The sequence below is a fragment of the Salmo salar genome, chromosome ssa02 (genome assembly GCF_905237065.1).
Source record: "Salmo salar chromosome ssa02, Ssal_v3.1, whole genome shotgun sequence".
NCBI classification, from domain to species: domain Eukaryota; kingdom Metazoa; phylum Chordata; class Actinopteri; order Salmoniformes; family Salmonidae; genus Salmo; species Salmo salar.
Genome location: NC_059443.1, coordinates 70,178,289 through 70,200,951, shown reverse-complemented (window position 1 = coordinate 70,200,951; position 22,663 = coordinate 70,178,289). Strand labels below are relative to the sequence as shown.

Genomic DNA, 22,663 nt, shown 5'->3' with positions numbered 1-22,663 from the left:
ACCAAGGCCTATATGGCTCTGGTGAAAAGTAGTGCACTAAATAGGGAATAGGGTTCCATTTGGAACACAGTACAGTTCCTCAAAACCAGCACTCTCTCATTATATTGTTGGGTTTGTAAGGAAATGACAACACTAGTGGCCACTAGGGGTCACCTCTTTCACTTATTAATGACATCATGGTCTTCTCGTCCAATAAGCAGCAGCATATGAATGAGCTGTAAACAAGAATATAGCTTGTTTACAACCAAATCTAAAAACATGTGTAACTGGAATGTTATAGGAGGGTCCGGATTTCTTTTGGGCGAATTCACTCTTTTTTTGAGAAACTATCCCCAACCAGCGATTCACTTCCTCATTCTCGTTGTTCAGTAAGTGGGCTCCAAAAACACCCCAAAACACCCTTTTAGAAACTAAAAAGCTCTAAGTAGTCTATAGTGATGCATGTCTTTAGATGTTGTACACATGAAATTGTGTCATTCTGAACTTAATCCACAACGTTATGTTCCATGTTGTTGAGACTTGAACGATGCCTCTCGTCCGTTCTATCAGCAGGCTACACAGAGAATACAACAGTTGGACGGGGAAACAGCACGAGTCACACAAAATGGAATATAACGTTGTGGATAAAGTTTGGAATGACACAATTTCATGTGTACAACTGCAACATCTAAAGTCCTGCATCACTATACTGAGATATTTCTGTTTCTAAAAGACAGTATTGTGTTTTTGGAGCATTTGTTCATCTTTTTTCAGTGCCTCTATTGCACAACGAGGATGAGGAAGTGAATTGCTGGTTGGGGTAAGTTTCTCTAAAACAAGTGAAGTCGCAGTAAAAGGTGTCTGGACCCTTCTATAATATTTACATACAAAATAGAAATTTGGTTGTAAAAAAAGCCAACTTCACCTTTAATGCGGTGTATCCACAATGCTCTAGAATTGACTGTTGTTGTAATGGCAGAATATGTTCACTGGTTGGCATAACTGGGGCAGTCGAATTTCACAGCATCGTACTGGACATCCTCGTCCTGTTTCTGGGGTTGAGACAGCTGGACGGTTTTTAAGCGAGAGAAGTGGATGCTGGCATAGTGAACGTCATCCTGGTCGACGGTGGCCGTTGTCTGTGCTGCAGTAGGGGTCATGGCCATGCCTGAGATGTTGTCATACACTGGACTAGAGTCTCCCTGATGGAGAGAGAGAACAGACAATATAAATAGACCTGGGGACTGACAGCATGAAGAGTGGAAATGTCCCACAAAGCAATAAAAATGATCTTACATCTGTTTGAACAGACTGACCTGTCCGTTGTCTGCTGTGTGTCTTGTGTCAGAGGTGGATTTGGAGGACTTCTTCCTGTTTTGTAAATGAATGAATGAATGAATGAATGAATCTATTAATAAAGTAATGAAGATAATAAAGTGAAATAATCTTTAAAATATGCATTTTCCCTCACCTGAACCACATGAAGCCAGAGAGACATGAAGCCAGTATGACACCCAGAACAACCACTATGATTCCTACAGCTGCAGCTATAACTGAGGTTTGTTTCTCTAAAAGATAATATAGATGATATGAGTACATGTTATTATGAACTGAAAATGAATATACAGCAATACAGGACATTAATGCAATACTTGTATATATAAGACTATGTATAGTTATAAACCAAAGTGTAATAAGGCAAACTATGAGAAGATTACCTTGAAACATCATTTCTTATTGAACATTTTGTATTGAAGTATTGAAGATGAAACTTTACCTGCTACAATGATCATCAGAGCTGTAGAGTTATGAGATGCTATTGTATTCTCAGCCTCACAGTAATATTCTCCTCTGTCCTCAGAGCTGATGTTAGTGATGCTGTAACTCTGTCCTGATGCTTTTGGTGAGGCTACATTCTTCTTGTACCAGGTGTATTTGTCCACAGGTGGGTTGGCATCACTGCTGCAGGTCAGAGTCACTGAACTGCCCTCCACTATTTCACCAGAGGGACTGACTGACACTGAGGTGTTCTTTGGAGCATCTAGTAAAGCAGAATTTGTCAGAAGGTTAGGACTATAGTATACTACCTCAAATGACGTCATGTGTAAAATTAATTATATCTAAAGTCAGAGGACTATCTAAAACTATCACTTACAAAAAACATGAACAAGAATACATTTGGAGATACTTTAGGACCGGAGTGTCTACTAAACTATTCTTCAAGTGTTTGAGGTACTGAACATTCTAACTATAGACATGCATACATCTATGACATTGTCTGTAATTTCTATGTAATGATGAATATTGATAGATAAAGCAGTAATACCCTTCTCATTGATATTAAATTATTGATACTTGCTAAATAGAATAGTAGTTTAATTCATACTCACACACTGCAGGAGAGTGGAGAGTCTCATGACCTTCAACAGAACAGGAGTAACTATCCGCAGAAGGACCCAACACTACTAGTGTATTACTAGAGTATTGTTGGGAAGTGGGCTCATCTAGACGTTGTCCGTTCTTATACCAGATGTAGGTGGGGTTGTCAGTCAGAGTACAGGTGGTGCTACAGGTCAGTGTCTTCTGTCCCTCTGCAGCAGGAGTCACCTTCACCTGCAGACCTGAAACAATATGTATAAAACCACATACACCTCTGTGTTAACAGGATGGTTCATTTATTTTCTCCTGTAATTTAATATGATTTACAGTTGTATCATACAGTGCAGTATTACCTGTGACAGACAGAGTTGTTCCTGGGAAACTATGACCCCATTCAAAGCTGTTTGTTTTAAAAGTGAAGCGATACTCAGCTGAGTCCTCCTCTATCAGATCTGAGATTCTCAGAATGGAGGGACCTTCATTTCTCCATGTCTCTTTGTCAGGGTACTTCACACGACCTGTATACCCTGGGTCTCTGGTTAGGTCTTCAGGGGTCGACTTATCACTTCTAAACCAGAATGTTGATGTGGTGGAATAATAACCAACATAAGTACAGGATATGTCCACTGTTGACCCCTTCAAGACACAGATTGTCCTCTTGGTGTAAGTCACTCTGTTGCAGCTCTGACCCTGAACACCTGAAACACAGTGACATAACAAGAGGTCAACTGGATTGCATTCTCAGTTATTTCTAGAAACGCTAAATGTCGTAGTTGTAATATTACATAGTGAAACCAACACAGTTAAATAGTTACAGTTGTACAATGATGTATTAGGGACAGATTGAAATTTACTGGGGGAGAGTTGTCAAACTATTTATTCTGCTTTGAGGAGGGTTGTGTGGTTTTTTGGTGTGCACAGGAGAGGGTAGTGCAATTTTTCCCTGGTTTACATTGACTCTTCTATTCGTATTTTCCCTGTAAACAATGGGTTGACTTACTTTTGATATTATCCTAATAAAGTTTATAACCATTTGTGAAGGTTTGGTGTTGTGTGGCTGTTATTAAGTTTCAGCTACTGAAGGCCTATGACTTGAATGCAGTGCTCCCCAGCGCTCCTACTGACACCGACAGTTGAACTTGAGGTGAGTAAGACTGTTTCTGGCCTACCAGATTTACCCCTTTTATCTAACAATAAAATGCTTATCTTTATACAATTTGTTACAGGCTGTTTCTAAGGATATGTGAATGTGGCTCATTAGGCCAACATCCATAAAATGTCCGGTAAATTGAAATCTTCCTTGTCATGTAGTCTGGCACCAATAACTGGCCATGACAGACCCAGCAGACTCGGACCAGCTCCACAACACTGTCTCTATGCATGGAGCCACCATTGGAAGACAGGAGGAGTTACTCCAGAACCTTATAGAAGGAAACAATACACTGGTGGGAAGTCATGACCAGGGTTTCAAAACATTACTGGAGCAATTCTATGGACTATCTATCAAGCAGCATGCCACAACGGAGACCTCCCGGACGCACAGTAATCCCCCTCCAAGTGGTGATTTTGTACAGCCTACTTCTGCTTCCCGAGAACCCCGCTTACTTCCTCCGGAGCGCTATGCTGGGGATCCTGGAACCAGCCGAGCGTGTCTTTCCCAGTGCTCGCTCATCTTTGAGCTGCAGCCGTCTTCGTTCCCTTCGGATTGTTCGAAAATAGCGTATCTGATAACGCTAATGTCTGGAAGGGTGCTCACCTGACTAACGGCAGTTTGGGAGCAACAATCCGTCATTTGCCTTCGTCTGGAGGATTTCATTGCAGAGGTGAGGAAGGTGTTCGATTCTCCAGTGTCCGGGAGAGAGGCGGCCGAAAGCTACTTCGATTACATCAAGACCCCGTAGTGTGGCAGACTACACAGTAGACTTTCGCACGTTGGCCACCGAGAGTGCCTGAAACCCGGAGTCTCTGTTCGATACCTTTCTTCATGTATTATCGCAGGAGGTTAAAGACGAGCTCTCAGCTCGGGAGTTACCCCTAGACCTCGGCTCCCTCATAGCTTTAACCATAAGGATTGATGGGCGTCTACGGGAACGCAGGAGGGAGAGGTGGTCTGTTCTCGGCTCCACTTGTTCATCCACGGCTGCTCATTCATCCACGGCTGCCCGACGCCTGCATTACGCAGGCTTAACTCCAACAGTTGCCTGCACTGTGGTGCTACAGGGCATTACAAATCCAACTGTCCAGTAAAAGACCAGACTCATCGGTTCGGTACGAGTACAATGGTGGGCCATGCTGGGAGGTTTTCGACTCCTTTTACTCGTATCCCTTTCCATGTTATCCTGCTCTGGGGTGACAGGTCTAAATCTCTCCGGGTGCTCATTGACTCTGGGGCTGATGAGAGCTCCATGGACGCCACTCTGGTATCTGAGCTGGGTATCTCCACATAACTCCTTTCTGTTCTATACTTAACCAGTGCACTGGATGGACGCTCCATTGGCAGGGTCACTCACTGTATGGTTCCTATTAACCTGTGTGTGTTGGGCAATCACAGTGAGTCCATAAGGTTTCTTCTTATTGAATCTCCCCATGTTCCTATTGTTTTGGGATTTTTTATGGCTACAGAGGCACAACTGGACCACTGGTTCTATCCTGGTCTGGAGCCCGTTCTGACACTCATATTGCCTTAACTTCTTTGGGATAGGGGGCAGTATTTTCACGGCCGGATAAAAAACGTACCCGATTTAATCTGGTTACTACTCCTGCCCAGAAACGAGAATATGCATATAATTAGTAGATTCGGGTAGAAAACACTCTAAAGTTTCTAAAACTGTTTTAATGGTGTCTCTGAGTATAACAGAACTCATATAGCAGGCAAAAACCTGAGAAGATTCCATACAGGAAGTGCCCTGTCTGACAATTTGTTGTCCTTCTGTTGCATCTCTATCGACATTACAGCATCTCTGCTGTAACGTGACACTTTCTAACTCTTCCATTGTGCCAGAAAGTGGAAAGGGGTGTCTGCAGTCTCTGGGTGAAGAACAGCAGGAGAATTTGTGAGTTGCCTGGGGACAGTGACACTGGAGATGCGCATCCATGAGACTACTCAATTTTTTTCTTTCAGCCTTTGAATGAATACGTCACCCGGTTGGAATATTATCGCTATTTTATGAGAAAAATAGCATAAAAATTGATTTTAAACAGCGTTTGACATGTTTCTAAGTAAGGTAATGGAATATTTTGAATTTTTTGTCACGAAATGCGCTCGCGCGTCACCCTTCAGATAGTGACCTGAACGCACGAACAAAACGGAGCTATTTGAATATAAGTATGGATTATTTGGAACCAAAACAACATTTGTTGTTGAAGTAGAAGTCCTGGGAGTGCATTCTGACGAAGAACAGCAAAGGTAATCCACATTTTCTAATAGTAATTCTGAGTTTAGTGAGCACCAAACTTGGTGGGTGTCAAATTAGCTAGCCTGTGATGGCCGAGCTATCTACTCAGAATATTGCAAAATGTGCTTTCGCCAAAAAGCTATTTTAAAATCTGACATAGCGATTGCATAAAGGAGTTCTGTATCTATAATTCTTAAAATAATTGTTCTGTATTTTGTGAACGTAATCATGAGTAATTATTAAATTCACCGGATGTTTTCGATGGGTATGCTATTTCTGAACATCACATGCTAATGTAAAAAGCTGATTTTTGATATAAATATGAACTTGATTGAACAAAACATGCATGTATTGTATAACATAATGTCCTAGGAGTGTCATCTGATGAAGATCATCAAAGGTTAGTGCTGCATTTAGCTGTGGTTTGGGTTTATGTGACATATAATTGCTTGGAAAATGGCTGTGTGATTATTTGTGTCTATGTACTCTCCTAACATAATCTAATGGTTTGCTTTCGCTGTAAAGCCTTTTTGAAATCGGACAATGTGGTTAGATTAACGAGAGTCTTGTCTTTAAAATGGTGTAAAATAGTCGTATGTTTGAAAAATTTTAATTATTGCATTTTTGAGGTTTTCTTTTTCGCGCCACGTTCTTCCATTGGATATTTGGCGAGGCGTTCCGCTCGCCAAATATCCACATTTAATATCCACATTTAACCCAACCCCTATGATTCAGAGAGGTGCGGAGGGCTGCCTTAATTGACATACATGTCTTCGGCGGCTGTCTACGCTGGACCTGCCCCTCCGGTTGGAGTCTCGTAAACTTTCCCCCATTTCATTTGTCCTTTCCCCATCTCTAAAGTCCTTAGCCTCTCTGCTGTTTGTCTTCTGTTGCTCCGTACCCACTATATGCATCCCACTTTTCATGTGTCCAAGATGAAGCCTTTGTCTCACAGCCCTTTGTCTCCTGTTTCCAGGCCCACCCCTCTCCCCATCTCATCGACGGCCATCCGGAGTACATGGTGAGACGCCTCCTCAGTGTTCGACCTCGGGGCAGGGGTTTCCAGTACCTGGTTAACTGGGAGGGTTATGGTCCGGAGGAGAGATGCTGGGTTCCCGCTAAGGACATCCTGGACCTGGCCCTCATCGCCGACTTTCACCGCCGGCACCCCGGTCAACTTGGTATGCGCCCAGGTAGGGCACCAGGTGGTGTCCCTAGAGGGGTGGGGGTACTGTCACACCCTGATCTGTTTCACCTGTCTTCGTGCTTGTCTCCACCGCCCTCCAAGTGTCACCCATCTTCCCCATTCTCCTCTGTGCATTTATACCTAAAATCGTTGAAATTGTTGCATGTTGTATTTATATTTTTGGTCAGTATAATTGTATATGTATTTATGTAAAAAATATGGACCACAATGGAAATAAATCTCCGACTTTATTGTGCAATCCTGATCACTTTTTTTTTTTTACTACCAAATAAAATCAACCAATCAATCCTAACTGTGCAGCGGCAAATCGATGAATGCAAAGAGACATCTGTTACAAAGCAACTAAAAGTTTAATGACATTCGGAGATTGTCAAGCCAAGCCTTCGATACTGGGTAAGCCTACAAGGTAGGGAGAGATGTATTTTTCTGTTTGTCGAGATTGACGTAGTCTATTTATTGTGGTTTTGAAAACGCAAAGCATGAAATTGAAGTGACCGAAGTCGTAATGCTTTGTTTATTGGTTGTGTGGTGCATTGGCAAAGAAACCGGTTGGTGGAAAATTTGTGGCATATATTTTGTATATGGTCGTAGTGTAATGGAATAGGCAGGCAGGGCGAGCTTGTTTGTGATGGTCGCGAACACTCAAACTTCTGGCCCGTAGCCCTGCGTGGCATCGATCATGCCACAAAAGCATGCTGAAATGGCAAAGTCGATATTCACGTTTATAAATACACGGTCGCTGCAGTTATTGTAATTTGTGGTCGTAAACATTGTTTCGAGTTAAGCCTATGAGGGGGGGAGGGTGTTGAACTTATTTTACAGTACAAGGGGAGGGTGATGTGAAAATATTTGAAACTTTGGGGTAGAGCGTGGCGCGAAATACAAATACCTCAAAAATGCTATAACTTCAATTTCTCAAACATATGACTATTTTACACCGTTTTAAAGACAAGACTCTCGTTAATCTAACCACATTGTCCGATTTCAAAAAGGGTTTACAGCGAAAGCAAAACATTAGATTATGTCAGGAGAGTACCCTGCCAAAAATAATCACACAGCCATTTTCAAAGCAAGCATATATGTCACAAAAAACAAAAACACAGCTAAATGCAGCACTAACCTTTGATGATTTTCATCAGATGACACTCCTAGGACATTATGTTATACGATACATGCATGTTTTGTTCAATCAAGTTCATATTTATATCAAAAAACAGCTTTTTACATTAGAATGTGATGTTCAGAACTAGCATACCCACCGCAAACTTCCAATGAATTTACTAAATTACTCATGATAAACGTTCACAAAATACATAACAGTTATTTTAAGAATTACAGATACAGAACTCCTTTATGCAATCGCGGTGTCAGATTTTAAAATAGCTTTTCGGTGAAAGCACATTTTGCAATATTCTGAGTACATAGCCCGGCCATCACGGCTAGCTATTTTGACACCCACCAAGTTTGGGACAACCTAAACTCAGAATTACTATTAGAAAAATTGGATTACCTTTGCTGTTCTTCGTCAGAATGCACTCCCAGGACTTCTACTTCAACAACAAATGCTGTTTTTGTTCCAAATAATCCATAGTTATATTCAAATAGCTCCGTTTTGTTCGTGCGTTCAGGTCACTATCCGAAGGGTGACGCGCGAGCGCATTTCATGACAAAAAATGTCTAAATATTCCGTTACCGTACTTCGAAGCATGTCAAACACTGTTTAAAATCAATTGTTATGCTATTTTTCTCGTAAAATAGCGATAATATTCCAACCGGCAACGTTGTATTCCTTCAAAGGCTAGTAGTCTCATGACCGAGCATCTCCAGTGTCACTGTCCCCAGGCTGACCACTCACAAATTCTCCTGCTGTTCTTCGCCCAGAGACAGCAGACACCCCATTCCACTTTCTGGCACCTTCTGAGAGCCAATGGGAGCCTTAGAAAATGTCACGTTACAGCAGAGATGCTGTATTTTCAATAGAGATGCAAGAGAAGGACAAGAAATTGTCAGACAGGGCACTTCCTGTATGGAATCTTCTCAGGTTTTGGCCTGCCATATGAGTTCTGTTATACTCACAGACACCATTTAAACAGTTTTAGAAACTTTAGAGTGTTTTCTATCCAAATCTACTAATTATATGCATATTCTCGTTTCTGGGCAGGAGTAGTAACCAGATTAAATCGGGTACGTTTTTTTTCCGGACGTGAAAATACTGCCCCCTATCCCAAACAGGTTAAATAAACACTCACAAACTGCAGGAGAGTGGAGATCCTCATGGCCTTTTACAGCACAAGAGTAGCTGTCTTTACTGTTACTGGACACTGCGTCTTTGTACTGGGTGGAGTTGCTTTCCTCTAGATGTTGTCCATTCTTGTACCAGATATAGATGGGGTTGGGGTTACTCAGAGTACAGGTGGTGCTACAGGACAGTGTCTTCGACTGTGAACTCCATTTAGGAGTCACCTCCACCTGACAACCTGAATTAAAGAAGAGCAAAAAAAGAGTATACGGTTCAAAATGGAGTTAATTATTAACATCATGACTCTTCAAAACTGTATAATGTGGTATGCAGTGTTACCTGTGACAGTCAGAGTTGTTCCATGGAAGCTGTACCCCCATCTTGCCTCATCAGTTGTAAATCTGAACTTGTACTCAGTTGAGTCACTCTCTCTCAGGTCTGTGATTCTCAGAGTGGAGTCCTTTTCTGTTTGTCGATGGTATTCCACACGACTTGCATACTCTGGGTCCTGGCTCAGGTCTTTAGTTACACCAGACTCCCATTTGTTGAACCAGTATACTTCTGTGACGTTATGCCAACTGGGATGTGTGTAAAAGCATGATATGTCCACTGTTGACCCTTTCAAAGCGCAGATACTCTGATGGGTGTAAGTCACATTCATACAGCTCTCACCCCAAACACCTGAAACAAAATGAAGCTGATCAATTCCTGAAACGATAATGAGAATAGTTTCAAGTGTTTCAGATGTATTGGACAGTTTCATTTTGAATTTTAAAATAATATTGACATACATGTACATACATCTATAAAACTGTTTATCATTCCAATGTATATTGTTAAGAATATTGATAGAGAATGTAATACCATTCTTATTGGTTCTAAATGATACTACATAAAATACTAGTTTCATTCATACTAACACACTGCAGGAGAGTGGTGATCCTCATGGCCTTCTACAGCACAGGAGTAACTGTCTGAATAATAACTATTGACAGAGTACTGCTGGGAAGTGGGCTCATCTAGACGTTGTCCGTTCTTGTACCAGATGTAGGTGGGGTTGCCAGTCAGAGTACAGGTGGTGCTACAGGTCAGTGTCTTCTGTCCCTCTGCAGCAGGAGTCACCTTCACCTGCAGACCTGAAACAATATGTATAAAACCACATACACCTCTGTGTTACCAGGATGGTTCATTTATTTTCTCCTGTAATTCAATATGATTTACAGTTGTATCATACAGTGTAGTATTACCTGTGACAGACAGAGTTGTTCCTGGGAAACTATGACCCCATTCAAAGTTTTGAGTTTTAAAAGCGAAGCGATACTCAGCTGAGTCCTCCTCTCTCAGATCTGAGATTCTCAGGGAGGAGGGACCTTCATATGTTTCACTCTCTCTTCCAGTGTACTCCACACGACCTGCATACCCTGGGTCTCTGGTTAGGTCCTCAGGTGTCAACTTATTAGTCCAACTAGCACTCCGTTTAGGACTAAACCAAAGTGATGATTTGAATCTATTATAACCAACATAAGTACAGGATATGTCCACTGTTGACCCCTTCAAGACACAGATTCTCCTCTTGGTGTAAGTTACTCTGTTGCAGTCCTGACCCTGAACACCTGAAACACAGTGACATAACAAGAGGACAACTGGATTGTATTCTCAGTTCTTCCTAGAAATGCAAAAAGTTCTCAAATGACAAAGTGAAGCCAACACACAGTATAATGTATTAAATTCACACTCACACACTGCAGGAGAGTGGAGATCCTCCTGGCCTTTTACAGCACAGGAATAACCATCAATGTAGTTGCTGGAGACTGAGCTTTTGTACTGGGGGGAGGTGCTTTCATCTAGATGTTGTCCGTTCTTGTACCAGATGTAGGTGGGGTTGTCAGTCAGAGTACAGGTGGTGCTACAGGTCAGTGTCTTATCCTGATGTCCACCAGTCACCTTCACCTGAAGACCTGGAGAAAAAACTATATCACTGTAAATCCCTTTATCACTGACTTATCACTCTAATACAAAGATGGAAGAAATACAGTGTTATACAGACTACTATACATACACACCACAACAATTGTCCAGAACTAATTGGAATTCAAAAGAAAAGCTATTTGTTACTGTACCTGTGACAGACAAAGTGACTCCAGGACTTCCAGTATATGTCCCTCCTTCCTGATCTGTTAATAATCTGAACCAGTACGTAGATGAGTCTCTCTCTCTCAGGTCTTTGATTCTCAGGGTACAGTCTTTCTCCTTATCCCCATGATACTCCACATGACCTGCATATTCTGGGTCCTGTCCTAGATATTCAGGTTCTACACCAGTCTCCCATTTAGTGAACCAGAGGGTTGTTGTGACTGTACCACTGGGATATGTGTAAGAGCAGGTCAGGTCAACTGTTGACCCCCTCAAGGCACAGATACTCTGAGGGGTGTATGTCACACTCCAGCCATCCTGACCCATTACAACTGAAACCCACAGTCACACAACACAAGGGTATCACAATTAAGCCAAAATGGCTCACAAAAGCAGAAGGTTGTGTCCACATTTTGTTGCCATAGTTGCTGAGTTGAGTGTGAATGGAAACCACAGATAAGCATCTCTCAATGAGGAGTGAAAGACAACTATATAAAGTGAAGTAGATACGCCAAACAGAACAGCAGAATAACATTATGACTCTTAACCTTTTAGACATGTTTGTAAATTGAAACACAGGGCAACTAAAACAGTTATGAAAGGGACCATACCTGCCACAGACCAGAAAAAGACCACCAACACACTTCCTGCTTTTCTCAAAGCCATTGTTGCGTCTCCCACCCTGCAGTCTTAGAAACATAAACAACAACTCACTCTATAGCTGGTGAAATACAACATATATATAAAAAATACTTCCTGAAAGATCTAGATCTGCTGTACTGTTAACACATTTTTACCTTGTTTTCTGAAGCTGTTTTATTCTCAAAACCCCAAATATAGGATGATAAACGTTCAATTCTCTACGGTCCTTCAAGTTGTACAGCAGCCTAAAGACTGACCACCAGGTTCAATGATAACTCCTATCCCCAAGCTATGAGGATAAACAGCAAGTGACTCACACACCGACATACGCACTCACGAACACACACACACATACACACACACACACACACACACACACACACACACACACACACACACACACACACACACACACACACACACACACACACACACACTACAGCGTTACACTGAGCATGTCATGTTCCACCTGGTTAATCATGTCAACCCGATGTAACTCTATTTCCTGATTTGCATTGTTGGTTAAGGGCTTGTAAGTAAGCATTTCACGGTAAGGTTGTATTTGGCGCATGTGACAAATAACATTTGATTTGATTAGATCAGCACTCCTACACTGACACTTATTGAATACTGGCCCTGATGTAACAACCAAAACACAGCTCAAAACATAACAAGAAGTAAAGGATACATTACCCTCAAGTCTATGACTTATGACTAAATACAAATAACTAAAAACAATATTTCAAGATATTGTCAAGAGTACTAACAGAGTGAAGTGAAGGGGAGAGGTCTGTACTGTAAGTCAACTTACTAACAGTGCATGGGAGTACTGTGGTTCATACATATTTAAAGTAGTCAGGGCACAGGTAGGTGAGGCAGAACTATCCTTCCTCCTTAAGACATTAACATGTATAATGACCAGACCAGCACATCAGAAAGGGGAGGTTAGTGTATAAGAGTGGGTCATACACTTCCAAATGATAGACCTTACACTTCTTTAAATACAGAACCATGTAAACCATTTGTTCACTATTCAATTTGAAATGTTTATAATAACTTAGAGGGGCAAGGCAACACATTCTGAGTTCTATATGTAACAAGTCAAAGTTTAATTTACATGTGGTCAGTTCCATGATATCATTCATTCTATTCTACTAATCAATTCAATGTACACTCCTCCTCACCTACGAAAGTGTCCAGTGTTATAGACCTCTCCCTACTGGCATCTCAATATTACGGCACCATCTTAATAATAATTTCCTTAATAATGTTTGGCTAAAAACAACATAACAAACTGGAAACAAATCACAAAAAAATTGTGAAACACAAGACTGGCTAGCCTATATGTAAATAGCCCATCCAACTACCTCATCCCCACACTGTTATCTATTTTTGTTCCTTTGCACCCCAGTATCTCTACTTGTACATTCATCTTCTGCACATCTATAAATCCAGTGTTTAATTTCTGTATTGTAATTATTTCGCCACTATGGCAGATTTATTGCCTTACCTTCATTATCCTACCTCATTTGCACACAGTGTATATAGACTTTTTCTACTGTATTATTAACTGTATGTTTGTTTATTCCATGTGTAACTCTGTGTTGTTGTTTGTGTTGCACTGCTTTGCTTTATCTTGGCCAGGTCACAGTTGTAAATGAGAACTTGTTCTCAACTAGCCTACCTGGTTAAATAAAGGTTAAATAAAAAATAAAATATATATAAAAAAATTGACAAAGTCACATTTAAGGATAAAAACACTGATGTCTGCAGTAGTATAACTTGCCACTATTGTATGTGATGTATGTGGCAGGGACTCTAGACAATCACAGATTATAAATGGAAAACCAGCCACATCGCGGACACCGACGTCTTGCTACCTGAGAAGCTAAACACCTTCTTCGCCAGCTTTGAGGATATCTCAGTGTCGCCGACACGGGCCGCTCCCAAAGACTATGAGCTCTCATTCTACGTGGCCGACGTGAGTAAGAGATTTAAGAATTTTAACCCTCACAAGGCTGCTGGCCCAGACGGTATCCCTAGCCGGGTCCTCAGAGCATGCACAGTTCAGCTGGCTTTACGGACGTATTCAATCTATCCCTATCCCAGTCTGCTGCCTCAACTTGCTTCAAGATGTCCATCATTGTTCTTGTACCCAAGAAAGCGAAGGTAACTGAACTAAATGACTATCGCCCCATAGCACTCACTTCTGTCATCATTAAGTACTTTGAGAGGCTAGTTAAGGATCACATCACCTCAAACTTACCTGACACCCTGGACTCACTGCAATTCACATACCGCCCCAATAAATCCACGGATGATGCAATAGCCATCGCATTGCACACTGCCCTATACCATCTGGACAAGAGGAATAACTCTGTAAGAATGCTGTTCATTGACTACAGCTCAGCCTTCAATGCCATAGTACCCTCCAAGCTCATCGTTAAGCTCGGGGCCCTGGATCTGAACCCCGCCCTGTTCCACTGGGTCCTGAACATCCTGATGGGCCGCCCCCAGGTTGTGAAGGTAGGAAACAACACCTCTACTATGCTGATCCTCAACACAGGGGCCCCACAAGGATGCTTGCTCAGCCCCCTCCTGTGCTCCCTGTTCACCCATGACTGTGTGGCCACGCACGCCTCCAACTCAATCAACAAGTTTGCAGATGACACAACAGCCTACAGGGAAGAGGTGAGGGCCCTGGCGGAGTGGTGCTAGGAAAATAACCTCTCCCTCAACGTCAACAAAATGAAGGAGCTGAACGTGGACTTCAGGATACAGCAGAGGGAGCACACCCCAAACCATATTGATGGGGCTGCAGTGGAGAAGGTGAAATCCTTCAAATTCCTCGGTGTACACATCACTGACAATCTGAAATGGTCCACCCACACAGACAGTGTTGTGAAGAAGGCGCACCAGGTCCTCTTTAACCTCAGGAGGCTGAAGAAATGTGGCTTGTCCCCTAAGACCCTCACAAACTTTTACAGATGCACCATTGAGAGCATCCTGTTGGGCTGTCATCACCGCCTGGTATGGCAACTGTACCATCCGCAACTGCAGGTCTCTACAGAGGGTGGTGCGATCAGCCCAACGCATCACCGGGAGCACACTGAATGCCCTTCAGGACATCTACACCACCTAGTGTCACAGGACGAAAAATATAGGCAAAGACCTCAGCCACTCGAGCAACGGCCTGTTCACCCCACTATCATCTAGAAGGCGAGGTCATTACAGGTGCATCAAAGCTGGGACCGAGAGATGGAAAAACAGCTTCTATCTCAAGGCCATCAGACTGTTAAATAGCAATCAGTAGCCGGCATCCACCCAGTATCTTGCCCTGAACTTAGTCACTGTCACTAGCCGGCTGCCACCCGGTTACTCAATCCTGCAACATAGGCTGTTGCCGTATGCTAATAGACATGGAACACTGGACACTTTAATAACGTAACACTGGTTAATTTAATAACAGAACACTGGTCACTTTAATAATGGAACACTGGTCACTTTAATACCGGAACGAAGGTCACTTTAATAATGGAACACTGGTCACTTTAATAACGGAACACTGGTCACTTTAATAACGGAACACTGGTCACTTTAATAACGGAACACTGGTCACTTTAATAAAGTAACACTGGTCACTTTAGTAACATAACACTGGTCAATTTAATAACGGAACACTGGTCACTTTAATAACGGAACACTGGTCACTTTAATAAAGTAACACTGGTCACTTTAATAATTTAACACTGGTCACTTTAATAACGTAACACTGGTGACTTTAATAATGTAACACTGGTCACTTTAATAACGGAACACTGGTCACTTTAATAATGGAACACTAGTCACTTTAAAATTGTAACACTGGTCACTTTAATAACGGAACACTGGTCACTTTAATAACGTAACACTGGTCACTTTAATAACGGAACACTGGTCACTTTAATACCGGAACCAAGGTCACTTTAATAATGGAACACAGGTCACTTTAATAACGGAACACTGGTCACTTTAATAAAGTAACACTGGTCACTTTAGTAACATAACACTGGTCACTTTAATAACGGAACACTGGTCACTTTAATAAAGTAACACTGGTCACTTTAATAATTTAACACTGGTCACTTTAATAACGGAACACTGGTGACTTTAATAACGTAACACTGGTCACTTTAATAACGGAACACTGGTCACTTTAATAATGGAACACTGGTCACTTTAATAATGGAACACTGGTCACATTAAAAACGTAACACTGGTCACTTTAATAATGGAACACTGGTCACTTTAATATTGTAACACTGGTCACTTTAATAACGGAACACTGGTCACTTTAATAACGGAACACTGGTCACTTTAATAACGGAACACTGGTCACTTTAATAATGGAACACTGGTCACTTTAAAAACGTAACACTGGTCACTTTAATAATGGAACACTGGTCACTTTAATAAAGTAACACTGGTCACTTTAATAAAGTAACGCTGGTCACTTTAATAAAGTAACACTGGTCACTTTAATAAAGTAACACTGGTCACTTTAATAATTGAACACTGGTCACTTTAATAATGGAACACTGGTCACTTTAATAAAGTAACACTGGTCACTTTAATAAAGTAACGCTGGTCACTTTAATAAAGTAACACTGGTCACTTTAATAAAGTAACACTGGTCACTTTAATAACGGAACACTGGTCACTTTAATAATGGAACACTGGTCACTTTAAAAACGTAACACTGGTCACTTTAATAATGGAACACTGGTCACTTTAATAAAGTAACACTGGTCACTTTAATAAAGTAACGCTGGTCACTTTAATAAAGTAACACTGGTCACTTTAATAAAGTAACACTGGTCACTTTAATAATGTAACACTGGTCACTTTAATAATTGAACACTGGTCACTTTAATAATGGAACACTGGTCACTTTAAAAAAATGTACACACGTTTCAGCCATTTCATATGTAAATACTGTAGTCTACTCAAGTCCATCCTATTCAACTATTGCTGTACATAAACTATTCTATATATTTATACTCCGGAAAACGACATTGCTTGTCCTGATATTTCAATATTTCTTAATTCCATTACTTTACTTTTAGGTTTTTATGTATTGTTGTGTATTGTTAGATGCTACTGCACTGTTGGAGCTAAAAAAAAGCATTTTGCCACACTGTCACTAGCCGGCTGCCACCCGGTTACTCAATCCTGCAACATAGGCTGTTGCCGTATGCTAATAGACATGGAACACTGGACACTTTAATAACGTAACACTGGTTAATTTAATAACAGAACACTGGTCACTTTAATAATGGAACACTGGTCACATTAACAACGGAACACTGGTCACTTTAATACCGGAACGAAGGTCACTTTAATAATGGAACACTGGTCACTTTAATAACGGAACACTGGTCACTTTAATAACGGAACACTGGTCACTTTAATAACGGTACACTGGTCACTTTAATAAAGTAACACTGGTCACTTTAGTAACATAACACTGGTCAATTTAATAACGGAACACTGGTCACTTTAATAACGGAACACTGGTCACTTTAATAAAGTAACACTGGTCACTTTAATAATTTAACACTGGTCACTTTAATAACGTAACACTGGTGACTTTAATAATGTAACACTGGTCACTTTAATAACGGAACACTGGTCACTTTAATAATGGAACACTAGTCACTTTAAAATTGTAACACTGGTCACTTTAATAACGGAACACTGGTCACTTTAATAACGTAACACTGGTCACTTTAATAACGTAACACTGGTCACTTTAATAACGGAACACTGGTCACTTTAATACCGGAACCAAGGTCACTTTAATAATGGAACACAGGTCACTTTAATAACGGAACACTGGTCACTTTAATAAAGTAACACTGGTCACTTTTGTAACATAACACTGGTCACTTTAATAACGGAACACTGGTCACTTTAATAAAGTAACACTGGTCACTTTAATAATTTAACACTGGTCACTTTAATAACGGAACACTGGTGACTTTAATAACGTAACACTGGTCACTTTAATAACGGAACACTGGTCACTTTAATAATGGAACACTGGTCACTTTAATAATGGAACACTGGTCACATTAAAAATGTAACACTGGTCACTTTAATTATGGAACACTGGTCACTTTAATATTGTAACACTGGTCACTTTAATAACGGAACACTGGTCACTTTAATAACGGAACACTGGTCACTTTAATAACGGAACACTGGTCACTTTAATAATGGAACACTGGTCACTTTAAAAACGTAACACTGGTCACTTTAATAATGGAACACTGGTCACTTTAATAAAGTAACACTGGTCACTTTAATAAAGTAACGCTGGTCACTTTAATAACGGAACACTGGTCACTTTAATAACGGAACACTGGTCACTTTAATAACGGTACACTGGTCACTTTAATAAAGTAACACTGGTCACTTTAGTAACATAACACTGGTCAATTTAATAACGGAACACTGGTCACTTTAATAACGGAACACTGGTCACTTTAATAAAGTAACACTGGTCACTTTAATAATTTAACACTGGTCACTTTAATAACGTAACACTGGTGACTTTAATAATGTAACACTGGTCACTTTAATAACGGAACACTGGTCACTTTAATAATGGAACACTAGTCACTTTAAAATTGTAACACTGGTCACTTTAATAACGGAACACTGGTCACTTTAATAACGTTACACTGGTCACTTTAATAACGGAACACTGGTCACTTTAATACCGGAACCAAGGTCACTTTAATAATGGAACACAGGTCACTTTAATAACGGAACACTGGTCACTTTAATAAAGTAACACTGGTCACTTTTGTAACATAACACTGGTCACTTTAATAACGGAACACTGGTCACTTTAATAAAGTAACACTGGTCACTTTAATAATTTAACACTGGTCACTTTAATAACGGAACACTGGTGACTTTAATAACGTAACACTGGTCACGTTAATAACGGAACACTGGTCACTTTAATAATGGAACACTGGTCACTTTAATAATGGAACACTGGTCACATTAAAAACGTAACACTGGTCACTTTAATAATGGAACACTGGTCACTTTAATATTGTAACACTGGTCACTTTAATAACGGAACACTGGTCACTTTAATAACGGAACAGTGGTCACTTTAATAACGGAACACTGGTCACTTTAATAACGGAACACTGGTCACTTTAAAAACGTAACACTGGTCACTTTAATAATGGAACACTGGTCACTTTAATAAAGTAACGCTGGTCACTTTAATAAAGTAACGCTGGTCACTTTAATAAAGTAACACTGGTCACTTTAATAATTGAACACTGGTCACTTTAATAATGGAACACTGGTCACTTTAATAAAGTAACACTGGTCACTTTAATAAAGTAACGCTGGTCACTTTAATAAAGTAACACTGGTCACTTTAATAAAGTAACACTGGTCACTTTAATAACGGAACACTGGTCACTTTAATAATGGAACACTGGTCACTTTAAAAACGTAACACTGGTCACTTTAATAATGGAACACTGGTCACTTTAATAAAGTAACACTGGTCACTTTAATAAAGTAACGCTGGTCACTTTAATAAAGTAACACTGGTCACTTTAATAAAGTAACACTGGTCACTTTAATAATGTAACACTGGTCACTTTAATAATTGAACACTGGTCACTTTAATAATGGAACACTGGTCACTTTAAAAAAATGTACACACGTTTCAGCCATTTCATATGTAAATACTGTAGTCTACTCAAGTCCATCCTATTCAACTATTGCTGTACATAAACTATTCTATATATTTATACTCCGGAAAACGACATTGCTTGTCCTGATATTTCAATATTTCTTAATTCCATTACTTTACTTTTAGGTTTTTATGTATTGTTGTGTATTGTTAGATGCTACTGCACTGTTGGAGCTAAGAAAAAAGCATTTTGCTACACCGACAATAAGATCTGCTAAACGTGTATGCGACCATTAACATTTGATTTGATAATCTTCTGTTACAATCCTGACCCTTCTGTACTGGTAGTAGCATTAGTTAGCAGAGGAATCAGTATCATCATCACCATTGCCTGCTGTATTGACTGCTGCTGTCCATATACTGTATAGTCTAATGTAGCCTGTTATCCATATATAGTCTAATGTAGCCTGTTATCAATATATAGTCTAATGTAGCCTGTTATCCATATATAGTCTAATGTAGCCTGTTATCCATATATAGTCTAATGTAGCCTGTTATCCATATATAGTCTATTGTAGCCTGTTATCCAAATATAGTCTAAAATAGCCTGTTCTCCATATATAGACTAATGTAGCATGTTATCCAAATATAGTCTAATGTAGCCTGTTATCCATAAATAGTCTAATGTTGTCTTTTATCCATATATATAATGTAGCATGTTATCCATATATAGTCTAATGTAGCATGTTATCCATATATAGTCTAATGTAGCCTGTTATCCATATTTAGTCTAATGTTGTCTTTTATCCATATATATAATTTAGCCTGCTATCCATATATAGTCTAATGTAGCCTGCAGTCCATATATCGTCTAATGTAGCCTGTTATCCATATATAGTCTAATGTAGCCTGCTATCCATATATAGTCTAATGTAGCCTGTTATCCATATATAGTCTAATGTAGCCTGTTATCCATATATATTATAATGTTGTCTGTTATCCACATATAGTCTAATGTAGCATGTTATCCACATATAGTCTAATGTAGACTGTTATCCATATATAGTCTAACGTTGTCTGTTATCCACATATAGTCTAATGTAGCCTGTTATGCATATATAATCTAATGGTGTCTGTTTTCCATATATAATTTAATGTTGCCTGTTATCTATAGTGCATTTGTAAAGTATTCAGTCCCCTTGACTTTTTCCACATTTTGTTATGCTAAAGCCTTATTCAAAAATGTATCAAATAAAATATCAATCTCATCCATCCACACACAATAACCCATAATGACAAAGCAAAAACAGGTTCAGAATTTTTTGCAAATGTATAAAAAATACAAAACAGAAATACCTTATTTCATAAGTTTTCAGACCCTTTGCTATGAGACTCGAAATTGAGATCAGCTGCGTCCTGTTTCCATTGATCATCTTTGAGATGTTTTTACAACTTAATTGGAGTTCAACTATGGTAAATTCAAATGGTTGGACATGATTTGAAAAGGCACACACCTGTCTATATAAGGTCCCACAGTTAACAGTGCATGTCAGAGCACAGAGTCAGGGAAGGGTATCAAAACATTTCTGCAGCATTGAAGGTCCCCAAGAACACAGTGGTGTCCATCATTCTTAAATGGAAGAAGTTTAGAACCACCAAGACTGTTCCTAGAGCTGGCAGCCCGGCGAAACTGAGCAATTGGGGGAGAATGGCCTTGGTCAGGGTGACCAAGAACCCAATGGTCACTCTGACAGAGCTCCAGAGTTTCTCTGTGGAGATGGGAGAACCTTCAAGAAGGACAAACATCTCTGCAGCACTCTACCAATCATACATGGCACCATCCGTACGGTGAAGTTTGGTGGTGGCAGCATCATGCTGTGGGGATGTTTTTCAGTGGCAGGGACTGGGAGACTAGTCAGGGTTGAGGGAAAGATGAACGGTGCAAAGTACAGAGAGATCGTTGATGAAAACCTGCGCCCAAGAACTCAAACCAGGGTGAATGTTCAACTTCCAACAGGACAATGACCCTGGGCACACAGCCTAGACAACCCAGGAGTGGCTTCTGGACAAGTCTCTGAATGTCCTTGAGTGGCCCAGCCAGAGCCCGGACTTGAATCCGATCGAACATCTCTGGAGAGACCTGAAAATAGCTGTGCAGCGACGCTCCCCATCACACATGAAAGAGCTTGAGAGGATCTGCAGAGAAGAATGGGAGAAACTCCCCAAATACAGGTGTGTCAAGCTTGTAGTGTCATACCCAAGAAGACTTGCGGCTGTAATCACTGCCAAAGATGCTTCAACAATGTACTGAGTAAAGGGTCTGAATATATATTTAAATGTGATAATTAAGTTTTAAATTTTTTAGAAATTTTCCCAAAAATCGAAAAACCCGTTTTTGCTTTCTAATTATGTGGTATTGTGTGTAGATTGATGAGGGTGATTTTATAAAATACATTTTAGAATAAGGCTGTAACGTAACAAAATATGGAAGAAGTCAAGGGGTCAGAATACTGTCCCACTGCACTGTATTTTAGCCTCCAATACCCTACTCAATAAATTGGATGCAGTCTATCACAGTGCCATCCGTTTTGTCACCAAGGCCCCATATACTACCCACCACTGCGACCTGTACGCTCTCGTTGGCTGGCCCTCGCTTCATACTCGTCGCCAAACCCACTGGCTCTAAGTCATCTACAAGACCCTGCTAGGTAAAGTCCCTCCTTATCTCAGCTCACTGGTCACCATAGCAGCACCCACCTGTAGCACGCGCTCCAGCAGGTATATCTCTCTGGTCACCCCCAAAGACAATTCCTCCTTTGTCCGCCGCTCCTTCCAGTTCTCTGCTGCCAATGACTGGAACGAATTACAAAAATCTCTGAAACTGGAAACACTTATCTCCCTCACTAGCTTTAAGCACCAACTGTCAGAGCAGCTCACAGATCACTGCACCTGTACATAGCCCATGTATAATTTAGCCC

The 22,663-nt window shown here is 40.5% G+C and overlaps 1 protein-coding gene across 6 annotated transcripts in view; it reads right to left on the bottom strand.

The window, feature by feature from the left end:
• Positions 1-22,663, bottom strand: part of LOC106592614 (sialoadhesin) — a 157,167-nt gene that overhangs the window by 123,652 nt on the left and 10,852 nt on the right. For 2 of the 6 annotated variants that reach the window (XM_045708974.1, XM_045708963.1), the window contains exons 2-12: positions 22,443-22,538; positions 11,944-12,021; positions 11,320-11,664; positions 10,939-11,169; positions 10,447-10,812; positions 10,120-10,335; positions 9,539-9,880; positions 9,210-9,437; positions 2,712-3,056; positions 2,370-2,600; positions 1,982-2,020 (exon numbers count right to left, since the gene is read on the bottom strand). In XM_045708974.1, the coding sequence (XP_045564930.1) occupies positions 1,982-2,020; positions 2,370-2,600; positions 2,712-3,056; positions 9,210-9,437; positions 9,539-9,880; positions 10,120-10,335; positions 10,447-10,812; positions 10,939-11,169; positions 11,320-11,664; positions 11,944-12,021; positions 22,443-22,538 (2,517 nt within the window). Of the gene's footprint in view, positions 1-904; positions 1,182-1,295; positions 1,351-1,450; positions 1,548-1,756; positions 2,021-2,369; positions 2,601-2,711; positions 3,057-9,209; positions 9,438-9,538; positions 9,881-10,119; positions 10,336-10,446; positions 10,813-10,938; positions 11,170-11,319; positions 11,665-11,943; positions 12,022-22,442; positions 22,539-22,663 lie in introns of all 6 variants that reach the window. The other 4 variants (XR_006762272.1, XM_045708978.1, XM_045708966.1 and 1 more) reach the window with 4 other exon arrangements.